The sequence below is a fragment of the Engraulis encrasicolus genome, chromosome 10, assembly GCF_034702125.1.
Source record: "Engraulis encrasicolus isolate BLACKSEA-1 chromosome 10, IST_EnEncr_1.0, whole genome shotgun sequence".
Taxonomy (NCBI): Eukaryota; Metazoa; Chordata; class Actinopteri; order Clupeiformes; family Engraulidae; genus Engraulis; species Engraulis encrasicolus.
Window position 1 is genome coordinate 20,392,315 of NC_085866.1, and position 17,500 is coordinate 20,409,814.

Sequence of the window (17,500 nt, forward strand, 5' to 3'; positions counted from 1 at the left end):
CATGTGAGCCCATTCATTCCATCTGCTGTAAGCATGCGTACTGGGGACCAGTACTAACCAGGACCCTGTTTCTCGACTTAGTTAGTTGCTTATGGGAAATTGCATTGCAACCAAGTAACTGCAACACTGTCGAGAAACGGGGCCTAGTGCCAGGCCCAGTGCATGCGCTAATTCACCTGATGCCAAGTTGGTGGCAGATTAACTAGCTGCGACCAATTTATGTAACATACTGCAACTGACTGCTACATTACTGTGACTGACTGTATTTTATACTGTTAAGTAACACCACCTGACTGTATCTAACGCTCTAATGGATGCTAATTAGTAGCGCTAATGCTAATGCACGCACACACACACACACACACACACACACACACACACACACACACACACACACACACACACACACACACACACACACACACACATACGTTCACACACACACACACAGTACATGCATACATACAGTACATGCATACATTCATATGCATACACACACACACAGACAGACAGACAGACACACACACACGTACACACACACCCCTTTTGTAACGATAGCCTTGATGTGCCATCAAGTTCTGACTTGCGGTTTTCTGTCTCTGCTGTCTGTCTCTTGTGTTGTGTTTGTCCAGCGCAGGAGATTACAGTTCTAAGTTACTGACCAACCGACTGACCAATCACCAATGACCTCCAGCCAATCAACCATTGACCTCCATCCATTCGCAACCGTTCCATTGACCTCCACCACCAATCACAATGGACCATCTTCTTCTCCCGGGCATTGACTGACTGACAAGAGAACCATCCAGAAAAAAACCTCCATCCATCCCCATGCAAACAACAATACCAAGAACATTCCATTCGTCACTCAAAAGGACATTCTTCTTCTTTATCATCATCGTCACCGTCACCACCATGACCATGTGATCGAGCAGTTTAAACCCCTTTTGCTGGATGCCAAATGCAGCGCAGCGCAGCGCAACAGCAGCGGTGGCAGTGCAAGGCATGGGCTGCCAACCGATTTGGGCAGAGGCGGAGGGGGAGGCAGGGGTAAGGGTGGGGGGGTAGTGGGACAGAGAGCCATAGAATGAGGGCCTTAATATTCTGATAAGTGCATCATGCAAGCATACAGACAGCACAAGCTTCGAAGCTATTGTGAGATTTTCTTAGCCTATTTATGGGTGGTTTTTGTTTTGGTTTTTTGTTTTCTCAGCCAGTGTATGCGCGCCCGCCGCTTACCATGCCGATGTCCTGTCTCAGCTTGAGGACTATTGAGATATACAGTACATGTGCGAGTTAAAATGTCCATCATGTTTGTGTTAATGATTTATAATTTATTTTTTTACTCCGAATGCATTGTTTTTATTTGACCAGATCATCTCTTTTTTTTAAAAGAATAGTTTGCTTTGATTCGTTTCCGAGTATCTCAAGGGACAAAAAAAAAGAAAAGAAAAAAAAATAGACTTCAACATTACTCAAATGAAATTAAAAAAAACTATTGTACATACCTAGGATGCAAGAGAAGAATCTTTGACATGAAACAAAACAAAACTTTATAGCAAGTTGTACATAGTCACTTGTATTGATTTTAGTCATAAAGTACAGTATTATGATTATGATTATGATGATTATAGGTGTAGGCTTCATGCTTCATCCATCTCTGTGCCTGCTGACATTATCAAGTGGCATCAGACAAAAGCAAACGCATTTCACCTTTTAAATCATTCAGTAACACTTTATAATACCGACTCATTGTTAAGCATTAATTACACATTTGTTAAGAAATATTTAGCCCATAGATCACCCTTTGTAAAACATTTGTTAACCAATATATCTTTATTATTTCCCATTACTTAATCATTAACATGCACTGTTAATGGTTTGTGATACTGATACATGTGTGTGAGAGAGTCGGGGAAGGATTGCCAAATGATACAGAAACCATTCATGTTTTACAAAGGGTTATCTAAGGTTTGAATAATGGGTAACAAATACATAGCTAATGCTTAGCAAGGAGTCGGTATTGTAAAATGTTACCAATCCTTCATGTGGTGTCAGGTACCATACTGTCTCCTCTTGTGTAGTCCTCGATGTATGTCTCTGTCTGTTTCTATTGTATACTGAGCTGTGTATTAAACATTGTGTACTGACAAATCTTTTCCCCCTCTCTCGCTCTCTCTCTCTTTCGGCCGTTGGTGTGAAGCCACTGAGATAGAGTACAGTACGCTCTTGATTGTCGTACACCCCCAGCACAAGGCAGTATTTGGTGTGAGAGAGCGTATACACATACATATACATGTACACACCAGCACACGCACACACACACACACACACATGCATTCACACACAAATGTGAGATGTAAAATGTTTTTTTTTATTTTATTTTTTAATGAGTCAAAACACAATCATTTATGTAATGTTGCCATGTATGTCTAGCACTGAGAATGTATGCATTTGTGGGGCTCGGGAAAACCCTCTCTTTCTGATGAACCAAATATCACTCGTTTTTACTTTATAAATTGATCTTATGGTGAAAACTGAAAGGATGGGTAGGTGGGTGGGTGGGTGGGTTTTCAATGCAGTGTTAATGTGGTTTCACTGTTAATTTATTAAGAAAAATTGACAAAATATGAACGCCAAACAACAAAAAAAGATGCTTGTAATGGGGAATAGCTATGTGAGAACAAATTGGTCAAAGTCCTCTTGTCTTTTTGAATGTAAATATAACCCATAAGATTGTGTTATATTCAGTTGTTTAACAGCTTTGTGTTTGCTCTTTGTTTTGACTTCATTTCAAGTGTTGCTAATAGATTTTTTAAAAAACAAATTGAAACATATGTTTTCTTTTTATTAAACATTGTTAACCATACTAAATGTGACATTGGTGTTTCCAGAGGAGGAAAAAAAAGTAGTGAATAGATAGTTCATTCTAAAAAAAGAAAAGAAAAAGCTCATTATACCGTACATATCCTGAGAATATGATGTTGGCATATGGGGGGGCTGAACAGTGTTGCCAGATTGGGCGGTTACTCACCCAATTGGGCTGCTTGGGATGGCCGCCTGCGGGTAAAAACGGGAAAAATTGGTCATTTGGCTTTTTTTTCTGCAGTTTTATTCCCCTAGAAATCAATGCAATTTGTTGAAATTGGGCAGAATTTAGCGCATTTTGGCGGGGTTTTTTTTACCTTTTGGGCAGGATTTGATCGCTCACATCTGGCAACACTGGCGCTGAAAAGGACATGAGACCATGAGCCACTCCTGTTTGTTTGGTTTTGGCTTTATACTACTGTAGCTCATGCTGTAGGCTGCCTGCAGTATTGTGTGTATCTGTTCTTCACAGAGATCCAGTTTCTGCTGAGGCAAGAGGGGTGCTGCAGCCTCATCTGCACACACACACACACACACACACACACACACACACACACACACACACACACACACACACACACACACACACACTCAACAGGGAGCACTGGCAAAGTGCTGACTCCCACACAAATTTTCCAACTCGTGCGCACTCCTGCAGACACACACACACACACTCCTGCAGACACACACACACACACATACACACCGTGACAACTGTGGCCCGTTGACATCTCAGCCGTGATAGCCTGCAAGTCCTGAGGGGATATTATGGGATTGATTCAGATTAACGTGTCGGCGGGGGCGACAGGGTTGGGCTGGGCTGGGCTGGGCTGGGCATACCCGTCCTCTGTTTGCTGTGCGAGCTAGACACGCTCAGGACAAATACTTGTAGAAAAATCTATTTTCATAGAGGAATGATTAACGATGGCGAGAGCTGATGCCGATATTGTTCTAACCTGTCTGCTGCTGCTAGAGGACTGTGGTGTCGAGGGAGTGTCTGGGCAAAATAACACTAGCTGGAGGGAGGGGGGAGACTAAATAAGCTGCCAGACAAAGGCAAAGAGCAGTAACTACACCAACACTGAAACAGAAATATACCTTCTACACTTACAACTATAAATCTGATGTACCAATATCTCTAAAATGGGACACATTTGGACCGTAGGGCTTTGTCACAAGATAAATCAGTTTGTATGAAGATCATTTTCAGTATAAACTAAATTATGACAAAATATGTGCTACTGTAGTCACTGCACTTTGTCCTAGTAAGGCAGTATGCAAGGCATGCTGGGTAAATAATACAGTGCGTCCATGTTACAGATATACACTATACTGCCTTTACTGGCTTTCTTTGCTTTTGATAGCCACTCCTCTGTTAGGACCTTTCTTACGAGACAAGACTTCATTGAAAAGAAATAAAATAGAATAAATAAAATAGAATAAAAAATAATAAAAAGACAACAGAGCCTTTGTGGAGGTGACTGAGAGCCAGTGGATGCTGGAGTGGATGTTGTTTCTGCATGTGTTTACTGTGGAGTGGAGTGTGGATGAAAGGGGAGACTTGTATTGCGTTGCGAGTATGTCTGTGTGTGTGTGTGTGTGTGTGTGTGTGTGTGTGTGTGTGTGTGTGTGTGTGTGTGTGTGTGTGTGTGTGTGTGTGTGTGTGTGTGCGTGTGCGTGCGCGTGTGTGCGTGCGCGTGTAAGCATACCAGTGTGTGTGGGCATATCCCTTTACATTGTGTGCCCCACTGCGTCTACTCTATGCCACAAAGAGGGGTGGGACTGACTGGCAGCTGCACAGCGGAGAGAGAGAGAGAGAGAGAGAGAGAGAGACGTGGTGGGGATGGAGGGAGGGAGATAGACAGAGATGGGGGGGGGGGGGGAAGGGTGCTGTGCTTTGTGTTTGCCTTTCGTTTTTCAGAAAGATGATCATTGTGCTGGTGTGATGAATAAGCCACTGTAATTGCGTAATAAAATAATAAAAAAAATCACTCTCTTGGAACAATCTCAATCAAAACAGATGTCGCCTTTTGTGTCAACCATTCAATTTCTTTCCTCCCACGAGCTGGAGAATTGTGTCGATACACACACACACACACACACACACACACACACACACACACACACACACACACACACACACACACACACACACACAAAGAGAGAGGGGAGTATAATCGTCTTTCTGAAAGACTGTGATCCTCACACTGACACCAGAGCAGTCTCATATTTACAGTGCTGCAGGCACCAAATACAACACGATTAACAGCCTTGAAAGTCGAAAAGCTTTTTTTTTATTGTTGTTTGTTTAGGCATTTGTTTGTTTGGGTATACTGTAGGGTATCTTACGTAACTCTGAGAAAGGCTTCTTTGTTAATGCATCTATTGTGTGTATACTGTAAGGCACTTTTGATCGGTGAGGGTCAATGGCGGCAGCTGGTGTTGATAAAATAACTGGCAGTAGGTCACTGAGGTTGGTTGGTGTATACAGCTGCTGAGGGGTGGGCATTGTTGAGTGTGTGTGTGCGTGTGTGTGTGTGTGTGTGTGTGTTTGTGTGTGTGTGTGTGCGTGTGTGTGTGTGTGTGTGCGTGTGCGTGTGTGTGTGTGTGTGTGTGTGCTGCATCCATGATCAGCGGGTGCTGGTGTTGAACTGGGTGAAGTAGCGGGCGTTGGGCTGGTTGCGATACAGCTGCTTGTCCAGATACTGCTGACTGCCACAGAGAAGAAGGAGAGAGAAAAAGAAATAATATAAAATACAAAATGTTTATTTTAGACATACATTAGTAAAAAGGAGACAATCCGCACAATTCAGGTCTTTTTTGTGTCAAGTAAAGCTTCTTTGCACAAAAAAGACCTGAAGTGAGTGGTTTGTCTCCTTTTTATATAGACATTACAACTGAATCATGTACCTGTGGCGGTGGCCACAATTTTAGGGCCAAAACATACAAAGGCTGTCTTTCTGCTTAGTTTCGGCCGGTGTGTTTTTCTCTGCCAATCACACTGACAGCGTCGGCGTGCACGGCCAGTCCTGTTCAAAAAACCCCCACAGCTAAAGCTAGCGTGCTACTTTGCCATTCATTTGAATGAGACACCGCCGGTCGCCGGCGTGAAAAATACGCTCGAGTTCTATTTTCCAAATGCAGCGCGGCGCGGAGCCGGCTCCCATGCCGCTGACGCCCGACTACCGCCGGTTGGTGTGTAAGGACAGATATGTTTCAATGTATTTTCACCGACGCCGGTAAAAAATGCGGCCGTTCTGCGACGCTTTACCGCCCTGGTGTGTAAGACCCCTTAGACATACAGTAGTACAAAGCAGACAGACAGGACATGAGGACGACCTTTGAATCATAGATTGTTTATTTACCAATTGCTTCTTAAGACATGTAATGAGCCCTGTTATACATTTACTGTTTGGCAATGACCAATTTGTAATGTAGTATTGCTAAAGATTCTACGGTACAACATAGTGTCACAATATTGCAGTACTATGAATTAAAGTCTTTTCAATGAGTACAGGATTCCACTGGAAAAACGATGTGCAACGGAGGCTATGTATATTTATTTGGGTGTTTTAGCCTTTTATTATGATAGGAAAGTGAAGAATGGGACAGGACAGGGGTGGGAGACATACACCTATGTAGATAGGGTAGGTTGGGGCTTAGCCTATCAGGTCAACCATGCTGTTCGGGAAACGGTAATTGTTATGCTCTTGGTCAGACCAAGTCTCAACGAGATTTGAAAGTCGATCATAATCAGGCTAGTTTAGGCTATGACCCAGGCCGGACTCGAACCTGGGTCCCCTTGGGGCAAGAGCACCACATGTGGTATGGGGTTCACTTTGTCTAGTGCGGCACAGCACCCCTTACCCCAACCCCCCACAGAAGGCGCATTCAGACCGACTGAGAACCTGTGCCTGTTCCCGCACCTAATCGCGAAACAGCCGCTGTGTTCACGCCGCCGATGTTAGCGTTCGTGAACCGGAAAGTTGGTTCACAATGCAAACCACAAAATACTTGTTTTTTTCCGCGAACTGTGACGACAACGTGGCCGATGAGCACTTAAGTGCCGAACATAAAAGCTGCTGGCACCGGCTCTGTTCTGGTCAACCTGAAAACCCTATAAGTGATGCTTTTGAAACCAGTATGGCTAAATTAACACCGATTGAAGGGGAGTGCGTTAAAAAAAAAGACATCGAAGGAGCAATTAAAAAGCAGACGACAATGTAGTGTGAATAAATGGCACATTTATCACTGCAAATTGTTGATGCATTTAACTTCCATTTGTGTGCACTGGAGATGGCTAATCAGTGCTCTCTAAAACACACACACACACATTAAATAACACCACTTAGCCACTGATGATGTAGGCCAATTACACACCCAGGGCGATATTAAAAACACACACACACACAATGACATAACACACTCCCTCAGCTGTCACTTAGCTATATAATATAACTGGGTCAAAGGTGTGTGTCTGTGTGTGAGTATGTGTCTACTACATCAATCTACCTTTGTGAGGCCACTGCTATTGGAGAACACCTACATGCTGGGGCCTCGCTCCCAAATCCTGGACCCCACATATTTTGACCCCTTTTGACGGGGTAGTTTTGTTATTGGTGAAAGTAAAAGTGTAAAATAATTTCTTCTCTGACAGGTTAGGATTAGGGATTATTTTGTTTGGCCACAGTTTAGCATTTTTTTGTTATTGTTATGGTGCTATTGTTAGGGTTAATATGAATTGAAGGCCCCCACAAAGATAAGAAGGGCCCCACAAGGGCCCCACAAAGATATAAAGGTTGGGCTGTGAATGTGTGTGCACGTGTGTGTGTGCATGTGTTTGTGAGTAAGACAGAGTGAGCACTTTTTTTTTCTCTTCTGCCTTTTTAAAACCTATTCCCAAGTGTTCCAATTCAATTACCTTCCTTGAATTCACACTGTGTGCTCCTTTGGTACGCTCTATTTCGTCCAGCACCGAAGCTCATCAAAAGCTAAACAAGCACACGTGAATGCCAAGCCAAGCATGTTATGCCTTTAGTGAATGCAGACAGGCACCAATAATAATAATAATAAGGATCCCTAGTAGTGGCGGAATAATTACACACAGGGCCCCAGGGCCAAACATTGACAGGCCTGCCTAGGTCATAATAGGGCCCCCAACACCATACAGGAGGGTTCTGGGCCCAGGGGCAAATGCCCTGCTTGCCCCCCCCCCAGCTCCGTCTCCGACCCTGATCCCCAGTGCTTTATGCAGAGGTGACTCCTGCATGCACATGGACAAAGAGGCATACATCTTCTGCATGCAAGAAAAGGGATGCATCTTTTGCATGGCTAATCAAGGATGTGAATAGACCCACCCAACAATATCAGGAGGCGTATGCAGCGAGGGCCGCTGACAGCTTTGGCTGAACCCCCCCCCCCCCCCCCCCCCCCCCCCCCCCCCCCCCCCCCCCCCCCCCCCCCCCCCCCTCCCCAATACATACAATGTAATGCCCCCCCCCCCCTTATCCCTGGGCCCAGGACAACTGTCCCCTTTGTCCTCCCCTTTCGGCTTCCCTGTATGCAGCAGCCTCCACCAATAATAAATGAACGTGTCTTGTGCAACCAGTAAAAAAAAACGTATGCGAGTAGGATGACGGACGGCCCTGTAATATGTGGAGACTGGTGCAGCAGTGTGCTCTGCATGCAAAGGGAGGTGACCACGTGTAAGGCCCAGTAATGGATTAATGTGATGATTCTTGTGTGTGTGTGCAGCACGTGTGAAAAAGAGCGCTGTGCCAGGGGTATAATTGTTGGCCATAATGCGGCAGCCTGCGTCGTCATGCGACGAGCAGATTTCGTTTGTGTGTGTGTGTGTGTGTGTGTTTGGGTGATTAATAATGATCTGCTGAGAGCCAAGCCGAGCTGGCTGGCCTGGTCTGGGCTGAGCTGGGCTGGTGGAGACAGGGCTGAGCTGGGCTGGGCTGAGCTGAGCTGGGTTGAGCTGGGCTGAGCTGAGCTGGGTTGAGCTGGGTTGAGCTGGGCTGAGCTGGGCTGGGGCTGGGCTGAGCTGGGCTGGGCTGAGCTGGGCTGGGCTGGGCTGGGCTGAAGCTGGGCTGAGCTGGGCTGGGCTGAGTTGGGCTGGGCTGAGCTGGGCTGGGCTGAGCTGGGCTGAGCTGGGCTGGGGCTGGGCTGAGCTGGGCTGGGCTGAGCTGAGCTGGGCTGAGCTGGGCTGGGGAGCGCTGNGCTGAGCTGGGCTGGGCTGGGCTGTGTTGAGCTGGGCTGGGCTGTCCCGGGCTGGGCTGAGCTGGGCTGAGCTGGGCTGGGCTGTCCCGGGCTGGGCTGAGCTGGGCTGAGCTGGGCTGGGCTGTCCCGGGCTGGGCTGAGCCGGGCTGGGCTGAGCTGGGCTGGGGCTGGGGCTGGGGCTGGACTGTCCCATCCGGTCCAGCCAGGAGGAGGAGGGCGTGAGGCTGGCAGTGTGTTGTAAAAAAAAGAGGCGCTGTGTGCTGCAGACAGTGTTGCCAGTTTGGGCTGCTTAGGATGGCCGTCTGCAGGTAAAATGGCTTTTAGCAGAAAAAAAGAATGGACAACTTAAGCAATGTATTGGATGTACCAATGAAGACTCTGGAAGAACTAGGAATTCTCCGGCGGCATAGGACTACATCGGACCCGTATGCCTCGCTATGCCGACACCGAAAGCGATGCTCAAGAATTAGGAAAAGGGGCAAACGAGGTGGCGTCGAGACACGGCTTGCAGCCAACCCAACTCGTCCAGCAATACCATCAATTCTCTTAGCAAACGTCAGATCTCTGGACAATAAGATGGATGACATACGGCTACTAAGATCAGCGAACAAAACCGTGAGGAACTGCTGCGTTACGGTGTTCACCGAATCATGGCTGAACGACGGCATACCCGATTCGGCTTTACAACTGGAACAACTAACGTGCCACCGAGCGGACAGAGCCCTTGCAGAGAAAAAACGAGGGGGAGGAATATGTGTCTACACACATGATGCTTGGTGCAATAATGCTACGGTAGTACAGAGGCACTGCTCTCCACGAGTGGAGTTCATGATCATCAAGTGCCGACCCTTCTATTTACCCAGAGAAATATCCGCTATCCTATTAGTCGCCGTCTACCTCCCACCCAGCAACAACAATGGCGTCAAAAGCAAGGCACTGAACGAGCTGCATCGGGGCATCAGTGAACAACAAGATGCACACCCAGATGCCTTCACAGTGGTACTGGGAGATTTCAACCACGGAAATCTCAAAACAGTTCTTCCAAAATTTCATCAACATGTCAACTTCCCAACAAGAGAAAAAAACACCCAGGACCTCGTTTACACAAATCAGAAGAGAGCATACAAGGCAAAGCCCATCCCCCACATTGGATCATCAGACCACACAACAATTCTGCTACTGCCAGCTTACAGACAAAAGGCAAAACTCACCAAACCAGTTCAGAAGGAGGTGAGAAAATGGCCTGAGGGAGCCATCTCACGACTTCAGGACTGCTTTGAAACCACAGACTGGGACATTTTCAAAACAACTGCCACCCACAGCAATCACATTGACATTGAGGAGTACACAGACACCGTGACCTCCTACATCACAAAATGCATCGATGATGTTACAGAAATAAAACACATCACTACCAGGGCCAACCAGAAGCCATGGTTCACAGGAGACGTTCACCGACTGCTGAGGGCCAGAGACAAAGCCTTCAGAGCAGGAGACGTAGCTGGCCTAAAGACAGCAAGGGCAAACCTGTCCCAGGGCATCAGGAAAGCAAAAAAGGAATACTCAGACAAAATAACAACACACTTCAAAGACAGCAGAGATGCACAGAGCCTGTGGCAGGGCATACAGGCCATCACGGACTATAAGCCTGCACCACGAAGCTGTGACAACAACACCTCTCTGCTAAACGACCTGAACAGTTTCTTTGCCCGCTTTGAAGCACAAAATGACACTCACCCACAGAAAACTCCCCCTCCCCCCATGATCAACCCCTTTACCTGTCCTCTGCCAGTGTTAAGAGGACACTGGCCACCATCAACCCACGCAAAGCAGCTGGCCCAGACAACATACCAGGCCGAGTGTTGAAGGATTGTGCAGAAGAGCTGAAGGATGTCTTCACAGACATCTTTAACATCTCTCTGGAGCAAGCAGTCATCCCATCACTTTTCAAAGCTGCTACCATCATACCTGTGCCGAAGAAATCATCACCATCATGCTTCAATGACTACCGTCCTGTAGCACTGACGCCCATAATCATGAAGTGCTTCGAACGGCTAGTCCTGTCACACATCAAAGCCACCCTACCCCCCACCCTAGACCCCTACCAGTTCGCATACCGAGCCAAGCGATCCACGGAGGATGCAATTTGCTCTGCCCTCCATCCAGCCCTCACCCACTTGGACAATAAAGACTCATATGTGAGAATGCTGTTCATTGACTTCAGTTCAGCATTCAATACCATAATACCACAACAACTCATCAGAAAACTGGACAAACTAGGTTTCAGCACCTCCCTCTGCAACTGGCTGCTGGACTTCCTGATGCAAAGACCACAAGCAGTACGGGTAGGGAACAACACCTCGAGCACCCTGACCCTGAGCACGGGGGCTCCGCAAGGTTGTGTTCTCAGCCCCCTGCTGTTCACGCTGCTGACACACGACTGCACAACGACCCACAGCACTAACCATCTAGTGAAGTTTGCGGATGATACAACACTGGTGGGCCTCATCACCAAGGGCGATGAGACTCACTACAGAGAAGAAGTAGACCTGCTGGCCAGATGGTGCAAAGACAACAACCTCCTGCTGAATGTCAACAAGACCAAGGAGATTGTTGTCAACTTCCAAAGGGTCCAAAAACAACTGCCACCACTGACCATCGACGGCGATGCTGTGGAGAGAGTGAGCAGCACCAAGTTCCTTGGAGTGCACATCAGCGACGACCTCTCTTGGACCACCAACACTACATCACTGGCGAAGAAGGCCCATCAGCGTCTCTACTTCCTGCGCAAACTAAAGAAGGCAAGTGCTACACCCTCCATCATGACAACATTCTACAGAGGAACCATAGAGAGCGTCGTGTCCAACTGCATCACAGTGTGGGGAGGAAGCTGCACGGAGAAAAACAGGAAGACACTCCAGTGTGTTGTGAACACAGCGAAGAAGATCATTGGAGTACCACTCCCCTCCCTGCAGGACATTTACACCACACGCCTCACCCGGAAAGCACTGATGATCATCAAAGACACAAGCCACCCTGCACACAAACTGTTCAGCCTCCTGCCCTCTGGAAAGAGGTACAGGCGCCTCCGTTCCCGTACCACCAGGCTGGCGAGCAGCACAATGCACCAAGCGATCAAGATGCTGAACACTCAACCCACTCTCCCTCCACTGTCAGCCTCTAGCCAGCAAGGCCACTGACAACCCCCCCCCCCCCCATCCCCCACCACCACATCTGCGACTGAACATTCCACCTGCACTACTATACTTGTGACTGAACTTTCAACCTGCACTAACTCAAAACATGCACACACACACACACACACACACAACACACACACACACACACACACACACACACACACACAAGCACACTGCACTTTCTGCACTAAACCCAAACATACACACTGACACACACACACACACACACACACACACACACACACACACACACACACACACACACGAACACACACACAAGACGCACACCGCACCACCTGCACTAAACACACANACACACCACACACACACACACACACACACACACACACACACACACACACACACACTGCTGCTGGTGTACTTGACAGACCTTTTTAATATTTATTTTTCTTCAAAATGCTACTATTACCATGTCAGAACGCTATAAAGGACTTTTTTTAGGAAAAGCACAAAAGCACAACAAATACCTCTTAATGTATGTCCTCTACAAGTCTTCTGTTGTCCAGTCTTGCACTTTAAATGTCTGTATGAGCACTGTCTATGTCCATACTGTCTTAAGTCCATGTATAAGTACTGTCTATGTCTATACTGTCTATGTCCTTACCTAGATTAGTCTATGTCTGTATGGGAAAGCAAGAAATGTAATTTCAAATTCTTTGTATGACCAGTGCATGTAAAGAAATTGACAATAAAACCTACTTGACTTGACTTGAAAACGCCCCATTTTTGGCCATAGAAATCCATAGAATTGACGGGTTTTGATAGCCTGGTGAACCAGCGCCACCCGCTGGACGGCAAAATGTTTTGTCTACGGGTGGGTCTGGCCTCGCATAATGATTCAATGAAGCCAGAATGCCATGAATCTGGCAAACCAATTACAACGCAAAGATGTGTTTTGAATCAAAGCGGGCAGGGTTTAGAGGGAAGGTTGTTCTCATCAACAATCTTCGGATGTATTATGCATCGAGGCCAGACTAAATTAGACATCCACATTTAGTCTGGTTTATCAGGCTAAGGTTTTGAACATGTTTTGGGCTGGAAATCTTAAGCCATCTGACAACCCTAGCGACAGAGAGGCAGTCACATTCTCTGGCAATCCTACAATGACTGGCGCCCCAGGCAACGTCCCCTCCAACATCCCGCCCCCAACCAACCGCAATCCCACCCCTGACGGGGGACGAAAATGCTGATAAAACCCACTAATCCCATGTTAATATAGCAACAATGTGGCGATAGTGCAGATATAACATGGTCATAGCGTTAATTGGCGATTTCCGCAATATCATCACGATTTTCATGGTGGCACTTTTCAATGCTTATTACAGTGTTGAGTTTTGCAAATTGTTAATTTTTGCAATGTGACCCGCCCCTAGGATCGCTATGTGTCACATTTCTTCCTGCTCAAGCCCAATCAGCCTCACTCACTCTAGCAGCCGCAGCCGTAGACAATATATGCGTTTGACTCGCAACCACCCCAGCGCTTTCCCAACCACCCCAACCCCATCCCTAATGCACTAATGCATTTTGAGTCGATTTCCCATCTTCTAGAGTGTATTTGGTCTCAGAGTACTCTCTAAGTGTTTAATTAACACTTTATATATATATATATGAAGAGTTCAGATGCAAAACCCCCTAAGTGCCTTTTCAGAAAATAATCTTAATTCATTTCTTTTTAATACAAAGCTGTCAAAATTGCATATTCTTTTATTTTATTTATGTAATATAACTATTTATATGTATTATCAAGTACATGAATGTAAACCAAACCAACAACGGGGTTCTCTAAAAATATAGAAGTGCAGGTCTTCAGAAATGGAGTTAGGGGTTTTTGCATCTGAACTCTTCATATATATAATATATATATATTTTACTTTGTACAAGTCCCATCCCCATCCCCATCCCCAGCCCAGCCCAGCCTAGCCCAGCCAAATCCCCAGCCTCATCCACATCGGCCATCGCCATCTCCAGCCCCAGCACGATCTCTACCAACATTTCCTTCCCCATCCTCAGCCCTATCTCCATCCCCATCCCCATCTCCCGCCCAGCCAAATCCCCAGCCCGTGCTCAGCCCCAGCCCCAGAAACACCAGTCCCATCCCCATCCCCATCCCCAGCCCCAAACACCAGTCTCTTTCTCTCTCCCCATCCCCATCCCCATCCCCATCTCCATCCCCCATCCTCACTCACAGCCAAAAACCCCAGCCCGTTCACAGCCCCATCCCCAGCCCCAACACCAGTCCCATCCCCATCCCCATCCCCATCTCCATCCCCATCTCCCACCCAGTAAAATCTCCAGCCCGTGCTCAGCTCCAGCACCAAATACCAGTCTCTTCCCCATCCCCAGCTCCATCCCCATCTCCATCGCCATCTCCCACCCAGCCAAATCCCCAACCCGTGCTCAGCCCCAGCCCCAGCCCCAGCCCCAGCCCCAACACCAAACACCAGTCCCAGCCCCAGACCCAACTCCATCCCCGGTCTCTTTCACTTTCGTCCAATTTGCATCAGCAGCGCAGCAGCTGTTTAATTACCTGACTTAACAAGTATTAGAGGGAGGAGGCGGTTGTCTTGGTTACACTGATTGGATCTGGGGACAGGAGTGAGGCGAGGCCCGATCTTAGCCAGCAGTCACAAGCTTTGATGTGTGTGCGCGCGTGTGTGTGAGTGTGTGAGTGTGTGTGCGTGTGTGCGTGCACATGCGTGTATGTGTGTGTGTGTGTGTGTGTGTGTGTGTGTGTGTGTGTGTGTGTGTGTGTGTGTGTGTGTGTGTATGGCTGGAGGTGCTGGGAGGTTAGAGTGTCCCCTGGCTAACTTCTGCCAGTTCTCCATGGGGGTGCCCCCTCCTGCTGTCTCTGCTGTGGTACTGTGCCAAATCACAGAGTGGCACCACACTTGTTTATCTTCCAATTCCAGCCCATTGTTATACAACACCATCGACTGGCAATCGTGACAACAAAGAGAGCAGCAAAACACAGGAACATACGTGTACGTAGCCTGCCTGTCCAATCTGACATACTCTACTCACTCACTTGCCAGATAATTTGAGCTTATCCTGAATCTGTGAAATTGTGACTAGAAAATGGAAGCATTCGTTGGGGCGAAAACTGAAATGGATTGAAGTTCACGAGGGGCCCCTTTAAGCCGAAAGTTCCTGGGCCCTATTTCTCCCCCCAATCCAGCCCTGCATGCTTCCATGTGCTTATTACTCTTGCTGCTCATGGACCAGCTGTTGGTGCAGTGTGTGTGTGTGTGTGTGTGTCTGTGTGTGTGCATGTGTGCTTACTACTCTCACTGTAACTGTAGTCTGTGCATACGTGTGTGCGTGCGTGCTTACTACTCTCGCTGCTCCTGAGCCAGCTGCTGGTTCTGCTTGTCCATCTGGATCCTCTGGAGGCGCTCCACCTCCCTGCTCTTCCTCTCCTGCTCCTCCAGGGCCCGGGCCTGGGCCAGGCGCTGCTCATCCCAGCCACGCTCACGCTGCTGCTCCTGCTGCCTGCGCCTCTACAGGTATACAACACAACAGCACAGCACAGCACAGCACAGCACAGAACAAGGGAGGTTACAGACAGGTAGGGAGGAAGGGAAGGGAGTGTGTGGGGTGCAAAACAGAGGCGTGCGTGCGTGCGTGCGTGCGTACGTGCGTGCTTGTGTGAGAGAGAGAGACAGAGAGATAGGGAGACAGAGAGACGGAAATACACACAGACAGAGTGAGAGACAGAGACAGAGAGAGAGAGAAAGATACAGGGACAGACAGAACAGAGGGGTGTGTGTGAGTGAGTGAGTGAGAGAGAGAGATAGAGAGAGAGAGAGAGAGAGAGAGAGAGAGAGAGAGAGAGAGAGAGAGAGAGAGAGAGAGAGAGAGAGAGAGAGAGAGACTGAGACAGAGAGACAGAAATACACACAAACAGAGAGAGAAAGATACAGAGATACAGGGACAGATAGAGCGAGGGAATCAGAGAGAAAATGTGCACAGAGAGAATGGAAAGCGTGAGTGCGTGAGTGAGAGGAAACGGATAATGGGCACAAATAGAAAGACTGGTCGAACGGATGAAGAGAGGGCTATAAACTAAGTGGTCAGCACTTTTCATTGCAGTAATGTACTCACTCTCATCGTCACTCTACTTCCCATCTCTCTCTACCTCCCATCTCTCTGTCTCTGTCTCTGTCTCTCTCTCTCCCATCTTCAGCACCGCCGGTTCTCTCTAGGGAGAGATGTTAGTGGGGAGATGCTGCTGGATAGCTGTCCAGCCATATTTAGGCTCTTGTTTTCCCTTCCTCCCTCTCTCCCTCCCTCCCTCTCTCCTTCCAGCCTGACTGCCTCTTCCTCCCACTCTCTCTCTCTCCCACCTTCCTTTCAGCCTGATTGTCTCTGTCAAAGATGGAGCATGATCTGGAGAACCTCCCATACACTGTAACACATGGATAATCGAATTGTTTGGGCTATGGACGACCCTGACACATGTTAACTGTTAATAGTCATTGTAGCATCTTATTGCAGATGGGGTCGCCGGCGGGCCTATATTCACTTTTTGCTGAAAATACTCAACTACATCATAACAACATTGCTATGTCAGTGCTCTCGGTAAGGTTATAACATAGGCTCTGTGCTAAGGGGTTAATGCGAAAGTGAGGCTTGTATGCAACAACAGCCTTTTTAGTTCAATGTGATACTACTGTGTAACTGTGTTTCTGTCACATTTTTACAATATTGTGGTGGTGGGATTATGAATTTCATTGAAATAAACGAAACACTGACAAACTTCAGTTCAAACAATGCATGTGATTGCATTGCATTGTTAAGCATTCAGAGGTACATTTGAAGAGTAAATTAAACAAGTACGACTTTACAATAAGCTAAATATCACAGATCTGCTTAAATCTACTTCTACAATTTCATGTATTACATTTTGAAAAACTTTTTCACAGACTCCCAGGAGTCAGAAGAGCTGATTCTCATGCTGTTGGCAGAGCTACAACTAATCAGACCACAGATTCCACAGACTGCAATAATGAATACGGTTTGTTAGCTAATGCTTTCAATTTCTTTTCTGGACTGACCAAGAATTGTCAAATAGGCAGGCTGCGCCAAACAGACTTGAGTGTGGAATTTAATGGAGCATGACAGGCAGTCCAGGTTACTTTGACTGCACCCCACACTTCCTACCTTTCCACCATCCATCCTACTCTTCT

At 47.2% G+C, this 17,500-nt stretch overlaps 2 protein-coding genes across 6 annotated transcripts in view; one reads left to right on the forward strand and one right to left on the reverse strand.

Moving 5' to 3' along the window:
- l1cama (L1 cell adhesion molecule, paralog a) overlaps positions 1-1,024 on the forward strand; it is a 66,331-nt gene extending 65,307 nt beyond the window's left edge. For 3 of the 5 annotated variants that reach the window (XM_063208338.1, XM_063208334.1, XM_063208335.1), the window contains one exon: positions 1-315. This exon is cut by the window's left edge. Coding sequence is in view for 2 of the 5 variants with exons in the window: in XM_063208336.1 (XP_063064406.1) it covers positions 638-661 (24 nt within the window). In the remaining 3 variants the exon portion in view is untranslated. Of the gene's footprint in view, positions 316-632 lie in introns of those variants that run through there. The other 2 variants (XM_063208337.1, XM_063208336.1) reach the window with 2 other exon arrangements.
- Positions 1,025-5,139: 4,115 nt separating this feature from the next.
- Positions 5,140-17,500, reverse strand: part of ribc1 (RIB43A domain with coiled-coils 1) — a 22,623-nt gene continuing 10,262 nt past the window's right edge. Inside the window, exons 7-8 of the mRNA XM_063208339.1 lie at positions 15,645-15,811; positions 5,140-5,580 (exon numbers count right to left, since the gene is read on the reverse strand). Of these exons, the coding sequence (XP_063064409.1) occupies positions 5,499-5,580; positions 15,645-15,811 (249 nt within the window). The 3' untranslated portion in view covers positions 5,140-5,498. The remainder of the gene's footprint in view (positions 5,581-15,644; positions 15,812-17,500) is intronic.